We start from the raw sequence: 24,121 nt of genomic DNA, 5'->3' as shown, positions 1-24,121 counted from the left end.
CCATTAGCAAAATTTGCTGACTTCAAAATGTGCTCTCTTCTTTAAATAATTTAATATGAAATATTTAAAAATATTTCATAGCTGTGAATTTATATTTCCTCACTATTTTAGAACCAAAAGCCCATGGACATCACAATTAGGCAAACAATTTTAAGCTATTACTTTCAGAGTATTAGGAAGAAAGGCAGAGTGTAAAATGCTTACATATATTTTCTAAGGGTCCAAGGAGAAGATTAAAACTAATAAAATTTTAATATTTAACTTATTTTATGTTTATTAAGGATATCAAAGATGCAACCAGAAGAGTACCACTAAAGTACTACTTATCCTTTCTAGAAAATGAGACTTTTCTGTCAAATAATAATAGCTATTATTAATCAACTTGGGTTAACTGGCTCATCCTTACCTCAGGATTATAAAAAAAATGCCCACTCTCTTAGTTAATTTTATTAATTTTAAAAATATTAGAAAAATTTTATAAACTGTTACTAATAGCAAAACATAGAGCTAAAAGCAAACAAGCAAACAGAATAGAATTACTGGAAGCCCATTAAAGGCAAGAAGAAAAAAAGCTTCCATCCAAATCTTTATACCATCTGGCTCTCCATGACACTAAGCTGCCACTGAGAACTACTAACCTCTTCCCTACTGAACACCTGCTAAACATTACACATCACATACACATCCAAAGTTAAAAATTTAGGAAAAACAGAGGACTTCAAGTGAAAGCTGATCATACAACACTCTAACAAGTTTAACGTAACATCACAAAATGAATTCTCTTCCTCTTTTTTGACTTTTAAAGCGAAGACTAACAGTAACTGTAATAATGGGTGCCCTCCGAAACGCCTTTTATATTCAAGACTGATGACTTTTAAATACATACATTTCACCTCAGATTTACGGTAAAGTGTTTATGTAGTAAACATTAATTCCAAATACATTAAATGAGTACATTTTAAAATATCTAAATATAAAATACAAAAATAACTTTTTTAGACCATGAAATTCAACATTTTAAATAACTTATTAAATCTTATTAAAATGACTGCCAACAAAAAAGTTAAAAATTGCAAAAAAAAAAAAAAAAAACCCCACTTACTTCATTTCCATGTTTTTGTAAGAATTCTATTTCCTGTTGTGTGAATGTTGTCATGGAGATAGATTTCACCCTGTGTGGTGGATTTAATCCTCGCCTAAAAGATAAAATATTTTACAAAATTTACTAGTACATACCACATTTTTAAAATGACACATCTAGTAATTCAAAATATTTTTAACCAACACACAAACTTGAAACAGTGTTTTCATTCTATAAACTCAAATTATTTTTAAATTATCTTAAACTATTAAACTTAATAATAGATATTAAGGTTTGGTTAGACTCATTAAATAACAGACTTAACAATAAATTCAATTAACCACCTAGTTAAAAACACAAAGTAACTGTGACACACAAGTTTCTAGGAAATGCAAATAGTGCTTTAGTGTGTTTCTGATGAAAAGGCTATACATATGAAGAACTCTATGAAAGAATTATTAAAATTCTTTAAATATTTCATATTTCCTAAGAAACAATGACATAAGACCAGAGCTATACAAATATCTTTATCAAACAGCTGTTACCTTTAAATAAGTTTAAGACTAATTTAGAAAACTATATTACAAGTAATGTCATGAATTGAGGTAATAAACCAATTAGTAAAGTCTTATCTTGCCATTAATTCAAGTAAGAATTTATAATAAAGAACATTTTCAGTCACCTCAGAAGACAGTGAGTGTACAAGAGGAAACTGTGGGGACATAAGGAAGAGATTCAAAAAATTGCTGCATGCATGATTAAACAATTTTTAAGGTCCTTTACAACCCTGAAGCCTTTTCTGTATGGATGGCCTTAAAAGGATTTTATCTTGATGTTTGAACATGCACATGAAAAACTGAGTGGAAATGCACTCAAACAGATTTAATAACTATTTACATGTTGTCCAACTATCTTGTCAGCAGGTCCACCCACAAGAATAATGGCCAAATAATCTATGCAAAGTAACAAGTAACCTACGCAAAGTTCCACAGAACTACTTTGGGATCATGTTCTCTGACAAAGGTCTCATTTGAACTCTGGGTTCTACAGCAATTACTACAATAATTTTTGCTTTTTTTTTTTTTTTTTGAGACGGAGTCTCGCTCTGTTGCCCAGGCTGGAGTGCAGTGGCGCCGTCTCTGCTCACTGCAAGCTCCGCCTCCCGGGTTCATGCCATTCTCCTGCCTCAGCTCCCGAGTAGCTGGGACTACAGGTACCCGCCACCACGTCCAGCTAATTTTTTGTATTTTTAGTAGATATGGGGTTTCACCGTGTTAGCCAGGATGGTCTCAATCTCCTGACCTCGTGATCCACCCGCCTCGGCCTCCCAAAGTGCTGGGATTACAGGCGTGAGCCACCACGCCCGGCCAAGTGCAGTAATATTTTTAAAGAATTTGTCAGTCAATTTGTAATCATTCACACTAATTAAATAGGATATTTAACAACGATGTAAAATAATAAATGTACCAAAAGTCTTTAAAAAATATTTTGAGAACATATGGTGCATAACATTCTAGAAATTCACGGTATTTTGGGGCCAGGTGCTGTGGTTCACATCTGTAACCCCAGCACTTTGGGGGGCCGAGATGAGGAGCTCACCTGAGGTCAGGAGTTCAAGACCAGCCTGGCCAACATGGCAAAACCCTGTCTTTACTAAAAATACAAAAATAAGCTGGGAGTGGTGGCATGCACCTGTAATCTCAGCTACTCGGGAGGCTGAGGCATGAAAATTGCTTGAGCCCAGGAGGCAGAGGTTGCAGTGAGCCAACATCATGCCACTGCGCTCCAGCCTGGACGACAGAGCAAGATTCTGTCTCAAAAAAAAAAAAAAAAACAAACAGTATTTTTGTCAAAACACAAAGGAGAAGCTCCTCAATTCACTGCTTCTTTTTCTCCCTCCCCCTTGTCACAGATAAATGTCATCTTTCAGATCATGATCTGAATTAAGACAAGTTACACTTCATCTGTTTCGAATTTCAAAGTAGGGAAAAGTTAACTCGGGTTTGGCTGTTGTTTTGTTTTGCTTTGTTTAAATTTAATACTAATTTTTTCCTTCTGTCATCATAAAATAGGGAAATAACGGCTGAACAAGAAGAACTAAGTAACCGAAATTTTATTCTGGTAAAACTCTCAAACTTGGCCAGGCGCAGTGGCTCACACCTGTAATCTCAGTACTGTGGGAGGCCAAGGTGGGCCTATCACTTGAGGTCAGAAGTTTGAGACTAGCCTGGCCAACATGGTGAAACCCCATCTCTACTAAAAATACGAAAATTAGGCAGGCGTGGTGGCGCTTGCCAGCTGCTCAGGAGGCTGAGGCAGGAGAATCGCTTGAACCCAGGAGGCAGAGGTTGCAGTGAGCCGAGATCGCGCCACTGCATTCCATCCTGGGCAGCAGACTGAGACTCCGTCTCAAAAAAAAAAAAAAAAAACTCTCAAACTTAACTCCGAAGAAACAATCTCAGTAGTAACTTGCAAGTACCTTTACAGCTTGCAATCACAAAATAAGGCTCTAAAGACTAGTTCCAAATTTCCAAAAGTGGCTGGGTGCAGTGGCTCATGCCTGTAATCCCAGTACTTTGGGAGGCCAAGGTTGAAGGATCACTTGAGGTCAGGAGTTCAAGATCAGCCTGGCCAACATGTTGAAATCCTGTCTCTACTAAAAACTACAAAAATTATCTGGGCGTGGTGTCCCAAGCCTGCAGTCCCAGCTACTCGGGAGGCTGAGGCAGCAGAATCACCTGAACCCGGGAGGCAGAGGGTACAGTGAGCCGAGATTGCACCACTGCAGTCCAGCATGGGCAACAGAGCTAGACTCTTAAATAAATAAATAAATAAATAAATAAATAAATAAATAAATAAATAAATTTCCAAAAGTGAAAATTTAGAAAAGTCATTATTACTCACTTAGGGCACAACACTTCGTTTCCAACTCATCAGTATTATGAGAACACTAATCCACCCCTTTCAGGGAGGGTTTAATCATTTATGATATAATACATTCTATCTTGCCCCAAAACAATTCAAAAAGGAATTAATATATTATTGTTCTCTCAAATGCCTCTACTCCTTCCTTCTCACTTTGCAACTTTGTCTCTCCTTATTCTGTAATATCTCCTCCTTATTCCAGACAAGCCTTTACCCTTCCACCTACTGGTAGTATCTCCTTTTTAAAAATGGAAAAGGCAAAGGAGTAACTTTCTGATGAGGACATATCAAACACTATTAAAAGGATGTATGTTTTGGAAATTTTGGAGCAAACAACTATACCCGTATACTTCTCAAATTGTTCAATGAGGAAACAACAATTCATAAAGCTAACCCTAACTCTTTTTAAGTTACATCACACATATATTCTCACAAATGCAGTACAGTGTGTAAATATATCCCAGGCCCTACCATATCACAGGGTCTATTAATGCACAAAGAAGGTATTCATATTACCTAAATAAGTGAACAACATTTTGAACTTATGAAACAAGTACAACCAGAATGTACTCACAACCAAATGAGGAAAGGACATTTTTTCCAAGTGAAATCTGTTACAGGATTTGTTACTCGTTACAGGATTTATTCAAATGAGCTCTCTCAGTACACTCAAAATAAGATTCAATTTACAAAATGGCAGACAATTTTACAAGGCTACACTTATTATATAAATTGAGTAACCATGAGGAAATTTTATGTGTTCATGTTGCTTTCTCTAATTGCTCTTTTATATTCCATTTATTCAGGGATATTAACTACATCTCAATGCAAGGCTGTATATGGATTTTTCATTTTTTAGCCTTCAAAAGCTTTGTACATGGATTTTACATGCTTCTAAGAGTCTGAGAAAAAGCTGAAGACTGATTCCATCAATGTCTTAAGTAACATTCAGAATGATGAGTTGCAATGAAAATGAGTAGTCTCGCCCCCATACCACCCACACCCCACCCTACCCACCCGCGAGCCAAAACATGAGTAGTCTCAAATACTGATAGTGGGATAAACTCACCAATTTTTATTAAGAACCTCATTACTCCCATTTGACCCAGCTATGCCACTTTTGGGAATCAATTCTAAATAAAGAATTGGAAATACAGCTGACCACCTATGTACAAGATGTTCACCAAACATTATTCATAATAGGAAAACATCAGAAACACTTCACGCCAAAGATGAAATGGTTAAATAACAATTTAAAAAAGTATGACATTATGCACTTAAAATTGTGCTTTAACTTTTTAAGATAAAAATTATACAGTATTCTCAGAACTAATTTTTTTAATCAGCAAAAAAAATAGACAAACCAAATACTCCAAAATGTTAACAGTTCTTATATATAAATGATGAGATCGAATGAATTTTTTCTATTCATAATTTTCTATTCTCTCCAAGTTTTCTATAATAAATATAACTTATTCTGCAGTAGAAAAAAAGGGTAAGAAATAATGGAAAGTCCAAGTGACTAGTAGTAGTATTCCAAAAATTCAGATTTTTAGTCTTGGCTTTATGAATGTGAACGTCTATGCTGAAGAATTAGAAAAAGAAATTAAGAGAAGGAGGGAGCGGTTTTCCATTCTAAGGCTTTCTTTCAATTTTTCTAAAACCTGGAAAACCTTTCCTCGCAAATCCTATGATACCTACCAGCATCAACACCTTATCTTGATTTCTCTAAATCAAGGCTTCTTAACTTTGGCACTACTGACATTTTGGGTTGGGTAATTCTTTATTGTGGAGGGGTGTCCTATGCATTGTACAATGTTGAGCAGCATCTGCATTCCTGGCTCTACTCACTAAATGTCAGTAGCACCCTTCATCAAATAGTGACAATCAAAAATATTTCCAGACATTGCCAAATATCCCCCACAGGGTAAAATCCCTGCAGTTGAGAACCACTGCTCTAAATATAATAAACATGTAAATTACCAAGCAAAAGAAATTAACGGAATTTCTTTGGCCCTCTATATTTTAAGATATAAACTCTACCAAGGTTTAATCTTACATAACTTTCTTTTCAGAATAACAGAAAACAGAATAAATATTTCTCTCTCTGAAACAATAAACAACAAAGTAAACATACATGTTTAAAATCCATATAGAATACATATTAAAATTTAAGTTAGAAAACAGACTAAGGAAAGTGTCCACAACAAATAACCAAAAATAAACTATACGATATAAAGCACTCTTACATGAACAGGTTGGCAAAATGTAAGTTAATAAGGCAGTAGGAAATTAATATGTATACAGTATCTAGACTGGCACTTCACATATTTAATCTCATTAATTTCGACTTCCAACAGTATGGCAAACTGAAAAGGCTCCTCTACTACAATATGATAGTCCATAAATTACCCCCCAAAAACCCTACTACTATTAGCATACTACTGAACTTTTTAGAAAAGGAAATCTCTAAGGATCCCCCACCCCACAGAAAAGAAAGACAAAAAATTAAAAATTAAGCTGAAACCAGAATGTGTCCCATGTTATACACAAGAAGCAATGTTGTTCAGAAAGCAAGTGCCAACAATAGCCAAGGCGAGATGAGAGGGCTCAACCTCAGATACCTCTCTTAAGTTAAACCTAACACCCTGGATGGGAAATAAAATACCTTCAGGTTACACAGGATCCTAGGATCCCATGAACACGCAAATTCTCTCTAAAGGAATGCATTTTCAATTTAAGCTATCAAGATTTCCAAATATTAAGTTCAACAAAATATGAGGCTGCAGTAAAAATTATCACACAAAAATGAAACAAACCAATGAGCTTGAGTCAGTAAATGCAAAAGATTAACACCACCTCCCTCCAAGACTTTAGCTACCTGAATTACCAGTTACAAAATATAGTATATAGGAAACATTAAAATAAATGAAAGATGGAGTAAAAATGAACAGGAAATATGTAATTATCAGGATGAGGCAAATTTAAAAATCAGAATTTTCAGAAATGAAAAATTATAAATGTGGAAATTAAAAATTCACCAAATCAGTTAAAGAGCAGATTAGACACACCTAAAGAGAGAATTAATGAACTACTACAAGGTAACACTGAAGTGGTAATGACTGAGATTTTTTCAGATCCAATAAAAGTCATGCATCTACAGATATAAAAAGCACAGCTCATCAAAATCCGGATAAATAAAATCCAATTTAAAAACAATTTGGGCTCGGTGCGGTGGCTCACACCTGTAATCCCAGTACTTTGGGAGGCTGAGGCAGGTGGATCACCTGAGGTCAGGAGTTCCAGACCAGCCTGGCCAACCTGGTGAAACTCCATCTCTACTGGAAAAAAAAAAAAAAAAAAATTTAGCTGGGCATGGTGGCAGGTGCCTGTAATCCTAGCTACTCAGGAGGCTGAGGAAGGAGAATCACTTGAACCTGGGAGTTGGAGGTTGCAGTGAGCTAAGATCACACCATTGCACTCTAGCCTGATCAAGACTCCATCTCAAAAAAAAAAAAGAAAAAAAAAGAAACAATTCGGTGAAACTTCAAAGACAGAGATCTTAAAAGCAATTGGAAAGAAAATAAAGGAAAAAGATTTGGCTCGTAGTAGACTTCTCAATGGAAGGGAGAAGACCGTGGAATATTATCTTCAAGTGGTAAGAAAAAATAACTTGTGAATCCAGCAAAGCTATATTTGAAGTATAAGATCAAAATAACAGTATCTTCAGATAAAAAACAAAAACAAAAAAAACCACTAGGCTAGGCACGGTGGCTTATGTGTGTAATCCCAGCACTTTAGGAGGCCAAGGTGGACAGATCACCTGAGCTCAGGAGTTCGAGACCAGCCTGGCCAACATGGTGAAACCCCATCTCTACTAACAACAAAAATACAAAAATTAGCCAGGTGTTGTTGGCGCACACTTGTAATCCCAGCTACGGGGGAGGCTGAGGCAGGAAGATCACTTGAACCCAGGAGGCAGAGGTTACAGTGAGCCAAGATCATGCCACTGCACTCCAGCCTGGGTAACAGAGTGGACTCCATCTCAAAAAAAAAAAAAAAAATACTAAGAGATCTTTATTACAGAAGCTTATACTGTATATACTTTAAGAAGAAAAATGACCCAAGAAAGTCTTAAGATGCTAAGGGGTAAGCAAACTGTAAACTGGCAAATCTAAACAAATATCATCTTATTACAGTAACATCCAATTAACAGAAGGAAAAAAGGGACAAATAATATATTTACCGACAATAACACTTAAATGAGCCAGGTGCGGTGGCTCACGCCTGTAATCTTAACCCCAGCAGGTGGGTGGATCACTTGTGGTCACGAGTTCGAGAGCAGCCTGGCCAACATGATTAAAACCCCATCTCTACTAAAAATACAAAAATTAGCCAGGTGTGGTGGCAATCCTCAATTCCAGCTACTCAGGAGTCTGAGGCAGGAGAATCACTTGAACCTGGGAGGCAGAGGTTGCAGTGAGCCGAGATCATGCCACTGCACTCCAGCCTGGGCCACAAAGTAAAACTCCATCTCAAAAAAAAAAAAAAAAAACCACTTAAATGAAACTACTTTGTATTTTTAAAGACCCTGTATTAACAGAAGATTAAAATACTGATTAACTCTGGAATGTTAATATCAATAGTACAATTTCAGTTGTGACCATAAAAGAAAATGGAGGGTGAGAGGAGAGGGGAGGGATAGCATTAGGAGATATACCTAATGTCAAATGACGAGTTAATGGGTGCAGCACAGCAACATGGCACATGTATACATATCTAACAAATCTGCACGTTGTGCACATGTACCCTAAAACTTAAAGTATAATAAAAAAAAGAGAAAATGGAATTCCACAAGTAAAAGGGGAAAATCAAAACAAAACCAAAAAAACTTTGCCAATTTTTTAAACATTTATGTGCCATACAACCTAGCCCTAGATATTTACCCAAGTGAAATGAAAACTTATGTTCACCCAAAAACTTGAGCATAAACATTTACAGCATTTCCATTCACATATATCAAAAACTAGAAACTCCTCAAATGGAAGATGTAAAAACAAACAAGCAATGGAATACTACTTAGCAACAAGGAGGAACAAACTATTAAGATAAACAACAACTAACTTGGATTAATCTTAAAGATACTATGTCGAGTGAAAAAAGGCAATCTAGGTAAGTTATGAGTCCATTTACACAACATTCTTGGAAAGACAAAACCTGCAGTTTTGGAGAACAGATCAGTAATTGCCAGGAGTACAGTAAAAACAAGGGCTAAAAGTTTTTTGGGGTGATGGAAAACTTGCATGTTCTAATTTGAGTGGTGGCTAAATTAATCTATACGTATGTTAAGAGTCACAGAACTGCATAAAATTATAATGTATGTTAAGAAATAAAAAAACTGTAGTCCTGATTTCGTGTTAGTATCTATAGTAACCACAATTTTTAGACTAATTAAATTTATCATTAGCAGACTAACTTCACCTACCAAATTTGATCATTTCAGTGAATAAAATCCTGTAGTGAATCAAAACAAGTATTTTTAAGATGTGAACCTGGTGTCACTTCCCTTTTTTGCTAAAGCTCTTCTAGCTGCAGGGCGAATTCAATGTTTATAAAACACTTTTCTGTCATGATGTTAGTCATAACTATTGGATGAAAGTGTTGGGTAAGTAAACCACATTACTTTCATGGGGCCAATACTGAAGTTATCACCCATTCCAGATCCTCAAATACACATTTTAAGTCTTCAGTTTTGTGCAAAAAAAAAAAAGACTCAATAACTGCAGTTTTGATATCTTGAAAACATGTTTGCAAGTTAATTGGTTTCAAGAAGTTCAAAGTAGCCTACTGGTGCAGCCCAATACATTTTTGTAGTATAATTAAGACATTTGCAGATCCCCAGGAGATTTAGTTTTAATGACCACCACCCAGGTATGACTGTAACCAGATGGTGTGACTCATTCCATATGTCCATCAGTATGCTGCTCTTAACTAGGCCTCAATCTTGCAAATAGCCATTTGTTCAATTCAAATAACAATCTGTGCTGGATGAGTAAATAGGAAAGCTTATTTAGTTAGTTTTATTAATTATTTTTCTCCTGCTGGGGGAGAAGCTGGTTAAAATATTCTTAATAACCTGTGGAAGTTTATGTAGTTGCTAATAATATTGGCAGAAAGTAATAAAGTTGACATTTAGATCTAGCCCATCCTATTTATTTACTAAAAATATTACATATGTTTCATAGCATAAAATTACATTTAAAATCTAGAACAGACGGAATGTGCCTTTAGTGGGTTATGAAACCTACAAACTATTGATGCCAAGACACTGTATATGTTGGCTAGTCCAAAATATTTATCTATCCAGAGTCCAACATTAAAAAACTGAATATATTTAGCTTTCCATATATAATAATAAGCATGATATAAATCCCAATTGTTATTCTGAGTTTCTGGGAAGGCCACAAATACTACACCATAAAGTCCTTGTAACACTTAGAGCAAGCATCTAAAAAATAATATTCAAGTTATGATTTAAATCTAATTAAGGCATTCTAGTTAAAAGTAGTGGACGAAATCTAAATGTCTTCACATGCCCAAACTCCCAATGAAATAACAGTAAAGGAAGAAGAAGGTATTAACCCACAAGAGACAGAGGGTTACCATGATGTGTTTATCTCACACTGCATGCCTGTATCAAAACTCGTATCTTGTGTACCTCATAAATACATACACCTACTATGTGCCCACAAAAATTAAAATAAACAGAGCGTCAGAGAACAAGAGGAGCCCAAAAGCACTCGACAGTTCTCGAATAACAAAATTTGGAATATTTAAAAACAAAATACCAGCAGTAAGTGACTTTATGGAGAAAGCCAAAACAGAAGCTTCTGCAAAGGTGGGAGAAGCCAACTGGAAACTGATTCCCACCACAGGACGTATGAAGATTTACTGAAGGAACTGGATACAGGTGAGGGCTTAAAGTGGGGTCAGAAATCATTAGACTCTCCAGTTCCTTAACAGCCAAAAGCATACTCCCACCAGCCCTAGGCAGAAGTCTGAAGGAAAGTTTTAAAGAGGTTATACCACAGAGACTTCAAACTCAAGACACTGCTGAAGACTCGTTAGGCACCATGTGGAAAGCTGGAGGATTATCTAAGATCGTACACACAGAATGACAGTCACCTCCCTCAACTTGGCTCCCAGAACAGTGGCATCATAGGCTTTTATATTCCCCAAAAAAAAGACTGGAGAAAGTATATCTGAACTATAAAAAGCGTGAGTTTCCAAACAAAGTCAAAAAAAAAAAAAAAAGCCTAAAACACTGAACAAAAGACCTACACCAAAATACTTCAATATGAGGTTCTGAACAGCAGGAAGAAAAGAAGATCTTACATACTCCAAAAGAGGGAAGAAAAGAAGTGGGTCAGAAAGACTCAGTAATAAGAATAGCATCAGACTTCTCAACAGCAACACTGAAGGTTTGAAGACAACTAAGCAATATATTAAAAGTTCCAAGGGTAAAGTATTTCCACCTTTGTGAATGTAGACTAATTTTTGAAAAGAATGCAGAATAAAACATTTTCAGCTTTGTGGCTTTCAAAAATGACCTCTCATTCACCTTTCATCAGGAGGCTAATGGAAATGTTGGGGGTCCTGGAAAGAGAGCATCTAACATAGGTTACAGGTGAAGGGAATTTCCAGAATGAAGGCAAAAGAAAAGTTCCGGTACGAGAGCCGCACAGTAGGCCTAGACAGCAGCATTTCCAGAGCAGATTACAAAAGTACCCAGAAACGGTTAAAAAAAAAAAAAAAAAAAAGGAGCTGATGCATCTGATCATATCGAAGGAAGTTCATTGCAGCTCATGCCTGTAATCCCAGCTACCAGGGAGGCTGAGGCAGGAGAATCACTTGAACCTGAGAGATGAGTTGTAGTGAGCAGAGTTGGCGCCACTGCACTCCGGCCTGGGAGATGGAGTAAGACTCCGTCTCAAAAACAAAATAAAATAAAATAAGAAATATGGAAAGACAAGAATTTTTGGAATCTGACAATTACAAGGAAAATTCCTCTTTCCTTTTCTGAACATACACTGTTTCTCCATAACTTACAAACACTGGTGTTGCATCTCCCCTTAGAGTCACCAAAATAAATCTATTACCTCTCCCAATGCCTTAAATTACCCAATGACAGTGATCATGTGTACAGCTCCCCCACTGTCTAATCTTTTCTTCTTTAAGCTAGTAGCATTTTTGGTTCCTGCAAATGTTTCTCTAATACATAGTTTCAAACTTCCTTACCATCTTGATCAGATTCCTTGGAGCATGCTCCAGTTTGTTAACATTCCTCTGAAAATAAGCAACCAGAATAAAAGCAAGGTATAATTATGACCTCTACAAAACATGCATGGTGTCAATCAAAAAGATTGCTATCTTAGTCGGAAGTCTTTGAGCAAAGTATGTTCTAACACAAACAAAAATTAATTCTCTGTATTTCAAACAACTCAAATAAGTTTCCTGTCCCCACTGTATAGTTCATGAATTTCATTCTAATGTTCAATCAGGTGTCTTTAGCAGTAGTTCTCATGTGTAAGGCTGTAAAAGATGTCACAAGGAACATGCTATTAATGTAAGTACTCAAAGTTATAAATGATTTAAAAACGTTTTTACATACACTAAAGGTATCCAAGTTGTATTTCCCTAGACAATCATCACTTTGATTTGAATTAGAAAACACATTACGGAGTAGGGGAAAAAAATGAGGGGGAGTAATAACACCTAGTCCTGAATATTTCCATAGGAGTTTCTCACAAATGTGAACATCATACACGCTGCATAGAAAAGAAGGAAAATATCAAATAAGGAGATTTGCCTGTTTTCCAAAGAATGCTATTGGAACAGATACAGAAGTTTCTAAAGAGACAATGATTTTCAAATTGAGATCCAGAGGTCGGCAAGTTCTTTCAAAACAGTGTCTTAATTCTTTTCATTTATAATGCACTAATATTATAAAATTTAATGTAAATTTAATCTAAACTATATTTTATCCACTTTGAAACTAAAAGCCAGTGTTTAAAAATCACATGCCAAAAATGATGGATGAATGAATAAGGAACAGAAAAAGGCTTAACATGGCAATGATGCCTTTATACTCGGTTATGGTCAAATGATGTCACCACACTCTGAATGCTGGAGTTTTCCCAGTATAAAAGGTACCCACAGCACTATACAGAAGAGTCCTTCTTATCCAATTTGCTGGTTAAATCTATGTTTCTCCTTCCCTCTGAGAAACCTAAAGTTAATGCCTACTGCACAATGAACATTCATGGCTAGAAGGCCACTCTCTCCTGCTGCTCTCTTAGGACAGAGTGAGTTTTATGCTTATCAAAATTTGTCTGGTATAGTATTTGGTAATATAGTTGGTACAGTACTTGGTAAGTATATAGTTTAAGTGAATGTCATGTAAAACAATGGCCCGAGTGAGAAGAATTATTTCCATGTAAACTAAGTATTTTTAGAGACTAAAACAAGTCACTAGGATAAGCTGTTATTTGACCACGGAAAAGAACTGTAAAAGACTGAGAGAAAAATCATAAAAATCTAGAAGAATTCAGCATTCAAACTGTTTTATAAGTACATTAAAATGCTAAAAATCATAAATAGCACAGCATGAGTCTGGGTTATATTAGGGGACAAAGAATCTAATCAGTGGACCCATACTCAAAGCCTTATGTGCCAGCAAATTAACAGTTGTATGTGAGAATTTAAAAACCTAAGCTTGAGGCAGGGCATGGTAACTCACGCCTGTAATCCCCACAATTTGGAAGACCAAGGTAGGAGGATTGCTTGAGCCAGGAGTTGGAGATCAGCCTGGGAAACATGGCGAAACCCCATCTCTACAAAAATTAGCTGGGCATGGTAGCACGTGCCTGTAGTCCCAGGTACCTGGGAAGCTGAGGTCGGAGGATCACCTAAGCCTGGGGAGGTCAAGGCTGCAGTGAACCATGATAATGCCACTGCACTCCAGCCTGGGCGACAGAGTAAGATCCTGTCTCAAAACAACAACAAAACCCAAACAAACAAAAAAACCTACGCTTGCTAAATATATATTATATATGTATATATAATAGATACATGTATATGTATGTGTGCATGTATTTCTCTTTTTTTTTTACTGATTGCTTGCTTTAACTGAATTTTTTGATAAACTTATCCACTGTCAATCTTGACTGCATAGAATGAGGGGTTCTAATTAGAATTCAAATATGAAAAATAGCACGAGAATTACGGCACATGGTAGTACGGGCATGCCAAATTCAAAAGAATCGCTGTTGGAACGGCACCATCGCTCCCATTGAATTCAGAATACACAACAGTATTTTCTCAATGAAACTCAAAAATAAGGACACACATTTTGGAGCTAAGAAGTTCCTTAAAAATAATAAGCATGACACAGCCATAAAACAAACATTTATGATGCCTCATAAAATATCTATTCTGGGCTGGGCATGGTGGCTCACGCTTGTAATCCAAGCACTTTGGGAGGCCGAGGTAGGTGGATCACCTGAGGTCAGAAGTTCAAGACCAGCCTGGCCAACATGGTGAAACCCCATCTCTGCTAAAAATACAAAAAAAATTTAGCCGGGCATGGTGGTGCATGCCTGTAATACCAGCTGCTTGGGAAGCTGAGGCAGGAGAGTAGCTTGAACCTGGGAGGCAGAGGTTGCAGTGAGGTGAGATCGCGCCACTGCACTACAGCCTGGGCGACGAGCGAAACTCTGTCTCAAAAAATAAAAACAAAAAAAAAGAAAAAGTCTTTTCTGCCATTTGAAACACAATGAAGTAAAATCTACCATTTAAATCCCCAAAATAGAGAATTCACAACAATTCACGGTAACCATGGTAACCATACATTCTTTGGTGGTGGAATCAGCATCAGTTCCAGATCCCAACTTCTAGCAAGTTATAACAGCAAAACACTAAGAGTGTGCACTAATTTTACAACTTAAAGTTGAGCTTGGATAATAGCACCTTCCTCATATCACTGTTACTAGAATGTCCGTCACACAGCTAGCACTCAATAGTTTTTATTTTATTTTTTTTCAATAAATACTTTAACTGTTGTATCTCCAGCACATGGGCTAGTATCTGGCACTTAATAAATATTTGCTTAAAATAAAAAATCTGTCCTTCACAACTGAGAAAGTATCTAGGCCAGGCTAGGTGGCTCATGCCTGTAATTCCAGCACTTTGAGAGGCCAAGGCAGTGGATCACCTGAGGTCAGGAGTTCAAGATGAGCCTGGCCAACATGGCGAAACCCAGTCTCTACTAAAAATACAAAAACTAGCCGGGCGTGGTGGCGGGCACCTGTAATCCCAGCTACTTGGGAGGCTGAGGCAGGAGAATGGCTTGAACCTGGGAGGCAGAGGTTGCCGTGAGCCACGATTGTACCACTGTACTCCAGCCTGGGTGACGGAGTGAGACTGTGTCTCAAAAAAAAAAAAAAAAAAAAGAGAGAGAGAGAGAAAGTATAAAATATTTTGGCCACTTACTCTAAATACTTAATGGAATGTGGCCATATCAGAGTATCCAAAAAAAGTAAAAAAGGAATTAAGAATATAAATCCCTGCTCACTGTGACCTCATAAGGTCCTGAATATTACACACAGAGCTCCAAAAGAGCATCTGATTTGCAATCCATCCTGCAATCCATCCCAATGCTACTAATTGGATAAAAACATTAAATACCTTTTTTCATCTGTCATCTAAAAAAAACTAAAATTCTTGTAATATTCATCTCAAGAGTCAAAATGTACACAGAATTAATAGAATATAAGTTACTATCCAGCTACATTTATTACCTGTGAAATTTCAAGCTTAAATGCACTGTCCACATAAAATAGGTGGTATTAAGAGGGACAACCTCTTTCTCAAATGTTATTTTTTATTTTATCTAAACCCTCACTGAAAAATTTACGGATCACTTTTTCAGGCTAGGACAATCTTTTATATTACATATCAATTATACTAATGTTTATAGTCTATAAAACAAGTAATTTAGTCTAAAACTAGTCTTTAAATCAACTAGAAGTTATTTAACATGAAGGCCATTTTTACTGTTGGCTGTATTTTAAATGTTTGAAGTGTCCATTCATAATTTTAGGGATTTCCATAAATACAATCAGAAAGATAGTGAAAGACAGTGAAAAACCAATCAGGATGCCTTCATCATTCTGCCTCAGTAACAAATAGTTTAACTGCATCTAACTCTGAAGTTCATTTTAAAGTTTCACAATCTAAATTCAGTTATACTCTGAATGAACATCATTCAAGCATATAGGACAGTCATCTAGAAAAAAAGAAACAAGAAAGATTAGCTCCAAGTCTAGTAACATTAACAACAAGATGCTAGTTCAATTTATTTTAAAAAAAGGTATTAGTACAAATGATAGAAGGTATGTCACTATCCTAAAATTTAGAATTCATGATAGTGGATACTATTTGCTATGTATTCATATTTTCCAGGTAAATCAAGGAATGGCAGCTAGCATGCCTTATTTCAATATTTGTAACTCCAGTGCTTAGCCCTATCCTCAAATACAGTATGTGCTCAATAAGTAAATACGGTAAGGATGTGTATCATTGAATCCTCTTAACAACCCTGAGCTATATGTTATCTTCTTAACATAAATAAAGAAACTGAGGCTAAGAGGATGGACCTGGGCCAATCTGCATGTAGTGGCCTAGCTTAACACCTTGCCCTAAGCCACGAAGCTAGTAGCATCGTCAAAATCTGACTTCAAAATTCATATTCTTTCAATTATACCATGTCATCTAAACAGCAAATACATAATTATTAAACCCAAGAGTTATATTATTCTTCCTAAATTATTTTCCTGCACTATTGCTTGTCAAACAAAAAAATCTTCAGAAGCTATTGTCCCTCCAACGTTCTGCAGTAGACATTTGATGGTCGCCACTCCAGTCTTCATTCCCTACATCCCAAGAATTCTAGATTTCAGATTTGGGAACTCTATTTGGGGATCCTTGTGACAATGAAGTCAGGTTAGAACATGTGTCCAGATGTGGCATGATCTACGCTAACCCAATCAGCAGAACTTCTGAAAGTATTGGACCAATGACATAAGGCAGTATACCCAGGAGCTGGGGACAACCATACCTGAATGAGGAAAATCTAGGCAATATTATTAAGCCACTGGATAGTTTTACTTTAAAATCAATCAATAAACCCTTCATCTTTTTAAACCAATTTGATTCCGGTTTTGAGTTACAACCATAAAATCCAAAGTGACAGATTTTTATTAGGATATTTCTTCTTTAATATCTTTCACATACAGTACTGTTCCCTTACTCATGGCACGCCCTCTCCCTTGATGCTTCTCATCTATAGGGCACTTGCTCTATACCAGGCATTACGTGAGATGTTTAACATACATTATTTTTAATACTGAAAACAAATCTACACCCAAAACCTACGAGGGAAATCTTATCCTCACTGCTTGATATATGAGAAAAATCCAGCTCAAATAGATTGAGTGGCATTCTCAATACCGCATAACTAATACTTGGAGTCAGGATTCAAAGCCATGTGTACCTAGCTCATAAGTACTTGATCTTTCAACTACATGAAGCAGAATTTGTCCTTAAAGGTCTTTGCTCAGGCATCAACTCCCAGAGAAGCTATATCATTTATATATTTCATGGCTATCTCATTCACAGAAAGGAAATACTACAATATATTGTAACTCTACGTTTACATACTTAAAAGGCACGCTCCATAGAACAGTTAAGATCCAGGTAACTTACGACACAGGACAAGTGGGCAATAAATATTTGTGGAATGACTCAATAGAGAAATGAAGTCCTATCTGCCACAGATTAACTTCCATTAAGATAAATAATTGTCATTATACTGAGATATCCTTCTATGTAGAAATGTTTCTGAAATGTGGTATCTAGGAAGAAATCTGAAAATATTTCCTTGATATTACACATTTGCTGCTGTACTTACAAGGACTACACAGAAATGTCAGAAATCCGGAAGTGTAAATATATGTATTTTTTCCAAATCAAATACTTTACATGGATTAAAGGACCTGTGTTTAGTAAAAGCAGGACATACATCTTAACCATGTAATAAAAATCAAATACGATTACAATTGTTCTATTGGCTTCATTTTGGAACCAATATTGTCCAACATAAGTAACAACTTTCTAGCTTTACTCCTTTTTCTGTAAATGAAATGCATGAACCAGGCTACCTCCTTGATATCACCTAGCTCTGTGATTCTGTAATAATTCAAGAATATCATTAACTGCCAACTTCTCAGAGTGTTTCCCTGGCCACACAGCCTAAAAGTAACCATGAGGTATCAAACAATTTTAATGTTTCAAAGTATCAAATAATCTTATCAAATTTGTTTTATCAAATTTGCTACTTTATCAAAGTATCAAACAATTTTAATGTTCAGCATAGTACTTGCCCAAGACATTTTTCTTACTTTTGCATCCCCACTGGACTGTAAGAACCAAGAGAACAAGACTTTGCTATATTTATTGGCACACCCCAGGGCCTTACACAACCTAATAGGCACCAAAAAAATATCTGCTGAAGAAATAACACTCATGTAATACTAATAATCTCTTTGCCCAACTTTAAAAAGCAAATAGTACATTACTAGACATGTTCTGCATTTTCTAAGTTTTAAGAAATCAATTTTCCCACATAAAGTGTTATGTGCTTTGTATTAACCTTACAAGGAAAGGTTTTACGAATACTTAGTAACTGCCACGTAGTTAGTAACTTTAAATACAAGATAATTAATAATATAAAAGCATTTTATCAATTCCAAAACCACCTGCAAATTTCCCAAATGAAATTGTACGGCAATAAAAATCTTTATCAAAATAAAACTTAATGACGCAAAGAAGAACAAACACAAATCATCCCAGTAACTCAGGACGGTAGTGTCTTTCTGAAATCATGCTGACTTGCTAGCTCTCCTCACTTCTGTGTACAGCCAGGGCACTCGGGTATTGATAGCGAGATATAGATAAATCTCACAGATAACTCCATCATATTTAGAATCGCACAGCTCCAAGTCGGTAACTTATTGCCATTAAAACTTTCCCTAAACTCCTCAACACTCTCTTCGAACCATAAAACTAAAATCCCACAGCTTCAAATCTGCTCCTCTGCCTCCCCCTCCTCCAATTAATCCTTTCGAACTTTTCCCAGGGGATTCACATCTGCCATCAAGATGCTTTCATCCTGCTACTATTCCTAGGCGCCTGCTTTCTCCCAGTTACCTAGGTACTCTCGACCCAGGAAAAAAGGCACGGGCAAGGCAGGCGTTCCCCCCTCCCATCCCAGCTTCTCCCCGACCCCCAGCACGAGCGCCCAGCAGGTGCCTCGCTCCGCACCGCAGCTCCCGGGCCGCTGAGAGGCGGGGCACACAAAGGACTCGCATGGACCTCCCCCCGGCCTCCTAGCGTCTTCCACCCCCACAGCCCGGCGCCCCAGGGAGCTGGAGAGCGAGGGCGGCGGCCGCAGGCTCGGCGGAGACCAGGGATGCTCGCCCCGGCCGCCCCGTCCCTGACCCCAACCCCGTCCACATCCCACCCACGAAGGCTGCCCGGAACGTAAACCCTCGCCCGGCAAAACCGAAAACGCATCCCCAGCCCGGTTGCCCGGGCCCAGCGCATCCAGCCCGCACCCTCCCACGCCGCGCCCGCCAGCCGGCGCCCAACGGCCGCCCCCGACAGCCTCCCACGCGGCCCGGCGCTTCCCCGGCCCCGGAAAGGTCCTGGTCCCGCCGCCCGCTCCCCCACCTCCCGGGAAGGGCCCGACACCCGCCCGGCCGCCCCGCACTCACAGGCTGCCTGAGCAAGAGGTACACACGAAGGAGCCGACCGTCATATTAACGTAGGTGGGGCCGCGCTGGTCGCAGTCGAAGCACTTTCGGTTGTGCGGGAGGCCGGTCATGTCCCGCAGCATCTTCAGGTGCTTCTCCTCCTGCTTCCGCTTCGCGCTGGCCGCCATGGCCGCGGCGCCAAGGGAGGAGGCCGGCAGGGCTGGGAGCCGGGCGGCGCTGCGCCGGGGGCCCGCGGTCCCACGGGCCGCCCTGGCCGCGGCCGCCGCCCTCCGTCAGCGCGCGCCGCCCGCGCCGGACCCGGCCGCAGCGGCTTGGCTGTACTGGGCTCGACGCGGCGCGGGCGCTGTGGTACACGGGCTGACGGGCCACACCAACCGGCCCAGCCGGGACAACCGCCGCCGCCGCCGCCACCTTCCCGACTTCTCCTGAGGGGAAAAGACGAGGAAGGGGATGGCAAGAGGAGGCCCGCCCCGGGCGGCCGGTAGCCAAGTGTCCGCTGGCGCCCTCTGCTGGCCAGGAGGAGTCACTGCGGCCGCGCTGAGGCATAGGCTGGGTCTGGAGCCAAGTAGGGAAGACACATGGTGATAATAATATTAATAATAGACAGTATTTATTGAGCGCTTATATGTGCAAAATGTTTCACATGGGTTACCTTCCCCTTCTGTTTAAAACTCTTCAAGGGCTTTCCACTGCTTTGAGGATAATTCCAAATTCCTCACCGTGCCCTAAAGAGTGCTCCATAGTCGGGCCGAGCGCGGTGGCTCACGCCTGTAATCCCAGCACTTTGGGAGGCCGAGGCGGGCGGATCACGAGGTCAGGAGATCGAGACCATCCTGGCTAACACGGTGAAACCCTGTCTCTACTAAAAACACAAAAAAATTAGCCGGGCGTGTTGGCGGGCGCCTGTAGTCCCAGCTACGCAGGAGGCTGAGGCAGGAGAATGGCGTGAACCTGGGAGGCGGAGCTTGCAGTGAGCCGAGACCGAGCCACTGCACTCCAGCCTGGGCGACAGAGCGAGAATCCGTCTCAAAAAAAAAAAAAAAAAAGTGCTCCATAGGCTAGCCCAGTCTACCTCGTTCTTCATCGTCCTCACTCAGCCACACTGGGTGTTGAGTTTTCTGAACACAGCAAGCTCCTTTCTGACTCCTGCAGACCCCTTGCCCTTGCTCTTCTCTCTTTATCTTTGGGCCAGCTAATTTGGGGGGCTTGGGGTGTCCTGTGCACTGTGGGATACTGGGCGGCATTCCTAGCCTATACCCACTAGATACCAGAACAAACCCCCCAGTTCCCATTGCTGGCAACCAGAAATCCCCAGACATTGCCGAAAGTGGAGGGAAGTTTAGGGCGGTGCAGTCACCTGGCTTGAGAACCGCTGCTGTGTATGGAAACCCGGATCATCCATAGCTGACGTCCTCTAAGTCGGGTGGGGCTCAGATGTCACCTCCCCCGCCAGACTGTCCCAGATCAGCCTAGTTAATGTCGCAGCTCACCTTTCTCGAAGTTGCTCTCCATCAAATTGCTGCGCTGTATTTTCGTCTCAGTTCTAGCTATTTGAAATACTGCATCTTATTTCGTGTTTACCACGGGTGATCTGGATTCTCCCTTTAGGCGCTAAACAGCCTGGCCCCTGTATTATCTTTGTCACTCCACCCCATTCCCCTCGCAGAGCTGGACACCGGGTGTTCAGTGTTGACGGAATGAATACATGAAATCGTTCATGTAATCTTCACAACAACCCTTCGAGGTGAGCGTTATTGTTATTTACATTTTACAAAACAGGAAGATGAAACCCTGAGGGATTAAGTAAATTTACCCAAGGGTACCTCTGGGGAAGCTCGATTCCAACCCAGACAGCCAGACTGCAGGACCCAAATCCCTTAGTCACTGCAGCAATCAATTTCGTCTCTCGTTTTCCAAAGGAGTACAGGGAGACCCAGAGAGCTGAAGTTCTCAAATCACTGGGCTGGTGAATGGATTAGAATCTACGTTTCCTAACAGCCAAGACCAACCTCCACATCTCTCGTGAAAGGGACTGGGTGAATCAACAAAGTGAGACTTCATATTAATATAATACTACTAATAATAATTAATGTTTTTAATATTAAAAGAAATGGACAGATAGATTGGCCAATGAATGTTTTTAAACTTTTCTATTATGGAAAACATCAAACTACTATGAGCCCATGGACCACTTTCAACAATTATTAAGCTCATGGCTAATCTTGCTTTATAAATACCTCAACCCTGCATCCCCTCTCCTATTATTTTAAAGCAAATTCTAGATTTCGTACCATTCATATAAATGGTACATAGTTCCATTTGTATCCCTAAAAAATAAAAATTTTATCTCTTTCAAACTTAGCCATGATACTGTTAGCGTATCTAAAAAGTTAACAAAAGGCTGGGCACGATGGCGCACACCTGTAATCCCAGCACTGTGGCAGGCCAAGGCAGGTGGATTACCTGAGGTCAGGAGTTTAGGACCAGCCTGGCCTACATGGCGAAACCCGGTCTCTACTAAAAATATGAAAATTTGCCAGGCATGGTGGCGTGCACCTGTAATCCCAGCTACTCGGGAGGCTGGAGCAGGAGAATCGCTTGAACCCAGGAGGTGGAGGTTGCAGTGAGCCGAGATCCCACCACTGCACTCCAGCCTGGGCGACAGATTGAGACTCTGTCTCAAAAAAATAAAAAATACAAATAAATAAACAAATAAAACTAATTCTACCATTCCTTCATTTATCAGCTCTAATTTTCTATAAAGAAAAAAATTCCCCTCATCTACCATTTTATTTGGTATAGTACATGTCAGAAAGGCAGGATAAATATTTGATTCCTTTCCTTTATTCACAAATTTTCAAAATAATGGATTGGTTTCATTTCACCTTCCAGTGGTGAACAGTATATATAGACAGAGATACATAGATATATCTATATCTATATTTTGGAGACAGGATCTCACTCAGTCACCCAGGCTAGAGTACAATGGTACAATCATAGCTCACTACAGCCTCGAACTCCTGGGCTCAAGTGATCCTCCTGCCTCAGCACACCCCTCAAGAAGCTGGGACCACCACTCCCGGCTAACTTTTTATTTGTTGTAGAGACAAGCTGTCACTATGTTGCCTAGGCTAGGCGATCAATGTTTTTAAAGTGCTATTACAAACTCAAGGATTTAAATGTATTTAATATATTTTACGTCCCCAGTACTTACATTGTCTCATCATTGGCCAGTGGGAACCGCTGAAAGCTGGCTCTTGAGTATTTTGACAAGACCCTTGACTTAAGGTCAACTAAAGTTTTTGTTGTTGTTGTTGAGATGGAGTCTTGCTCTGTTGCCCAAGCTGGAGTGCAGTGGTGCAATCTCAGCCCTGTCTCCTGGGTTCAAGTGATTCTCCTGCCTCAGCCTCCCAAGTAGCTGGGATTACAGGTGCCCGACACCACACCCGGCTAATTTTTGTATTTTTAGTAGAGATGAGGTTTCAGCATGTTGGCCAGACTGGTCTCCAACTTTTGACCTCAAGTGATCCACCGGCCTTGGCCTCCCAAGGTGCTGGGATTACAGGCGTGAGCCACTGAGACTGGCCCTGGAGTTATATTCTGACAGGGCCCCGGGCCATTCAAGAGGTGAAAGCAATGTTGAATTCTTGACTGATCCAAACAGAAGGCTTACTAACCAGCCCCACGCTGGCTAAATATGACACCCAGCAGTCTCTTATTCATAACCAACAAATGCCCTCACGCCACAGCCAGTGGTTTATTTGTTTCTATATTTGCAGTGCTCCTTTGTCATTTGTTTGTTCTCTGGTTGCTCATGTCTCCGTGGTCTATCATCTGATAAATTCCAAAATCAGAAGGCATGGCTGTAGCACCTTATGCAAACAGCTGAATGAGTGATTGGTTGATTATTGTGTTTTTGTTGTTTTAAAGAGACAGGAGTAAGGCTAGGCACAGTGGCTTGTGCCTGTAATCCCAGCACTTTGGGAGGCCAAGGCAGGAGGATCGCTTGAGCCCAGGAGTTTAAGACCAGCCTGGGCAACATAGTAAGACCTTGTCTCTACAAAAAAAAAAAAAAAAAAAATTGATTAGTTGAGTGTGTTGGCGTGTGCCTATAGTTCCAGCTACTCAGGTGGCTAAGGCCAGAGGATTGCCTGAGCCCAGCAGGTTGAGGCTGCTGTGAGCCATGATAGTGCTACCACACTGCAGGCTAAGTGACAGAGCG

The 24,121-nt window shown here is 39.4% G+C and overlaps 1 protein-coding gene across 10 annotated transcripts in view; it reads right to left on the bottom strand.

The window, feature by feature from the left end:
- The window catches only part of AGFG1 (ArfGAP with FG repeats 1), an 83,813-nt gene extending 63,729 nt beyond the window's left edge, over window positions 1-20,084 (bottom strand). For all 10 annotated transcript variants that reach the window (XM_055290844.2, XM_055290845.2, XM_055290846.2 and 7 more), the window contains exons 1-2: window positions 19,900-20,084; window positions 1,103-1,196 (exon numbers count right to left, since the gene is read on the bottom strand). In XM_055290844.2, coding sequence (XP_055146819.1) covers window positions 1,103-1,196; window positions 19,900-20,066 — 261 coding nt within the window. In that variant the 5' untranslated portion in view covers window positions 20,067-20,084. The remainder of the gene's footprint in view (window positions 1-1,102; window positions 1,197-19,899) is intronic.
- Window positions 20,085-24,121: the final 4,037 nt, after the last annotated feature.

The sequence above is a fragment of the Symphalangus syndactylus genome, chromosome 8 (genome assembly GCF_028878055.3).
Source record: "Symphalangus syndactylus isolate Jambi chromosome 8, NHGRI_mSymSyn1-v2.1_pri, whole genome shotgun sequence".
In the NCBI taxonomy this organism is placed as follows: domain Eukaryota; kingdom Metazoa; phylum Chordata; class Mammalia; order Primates; family Hylobatidae; genus Symphalangus; species Symphalangus syndactylus.
The sequence above is the reverse complement of the archived record's forward strand: the minus strand, read 5'-3'. Positions and strand labels throughout refer to the sequence as shown.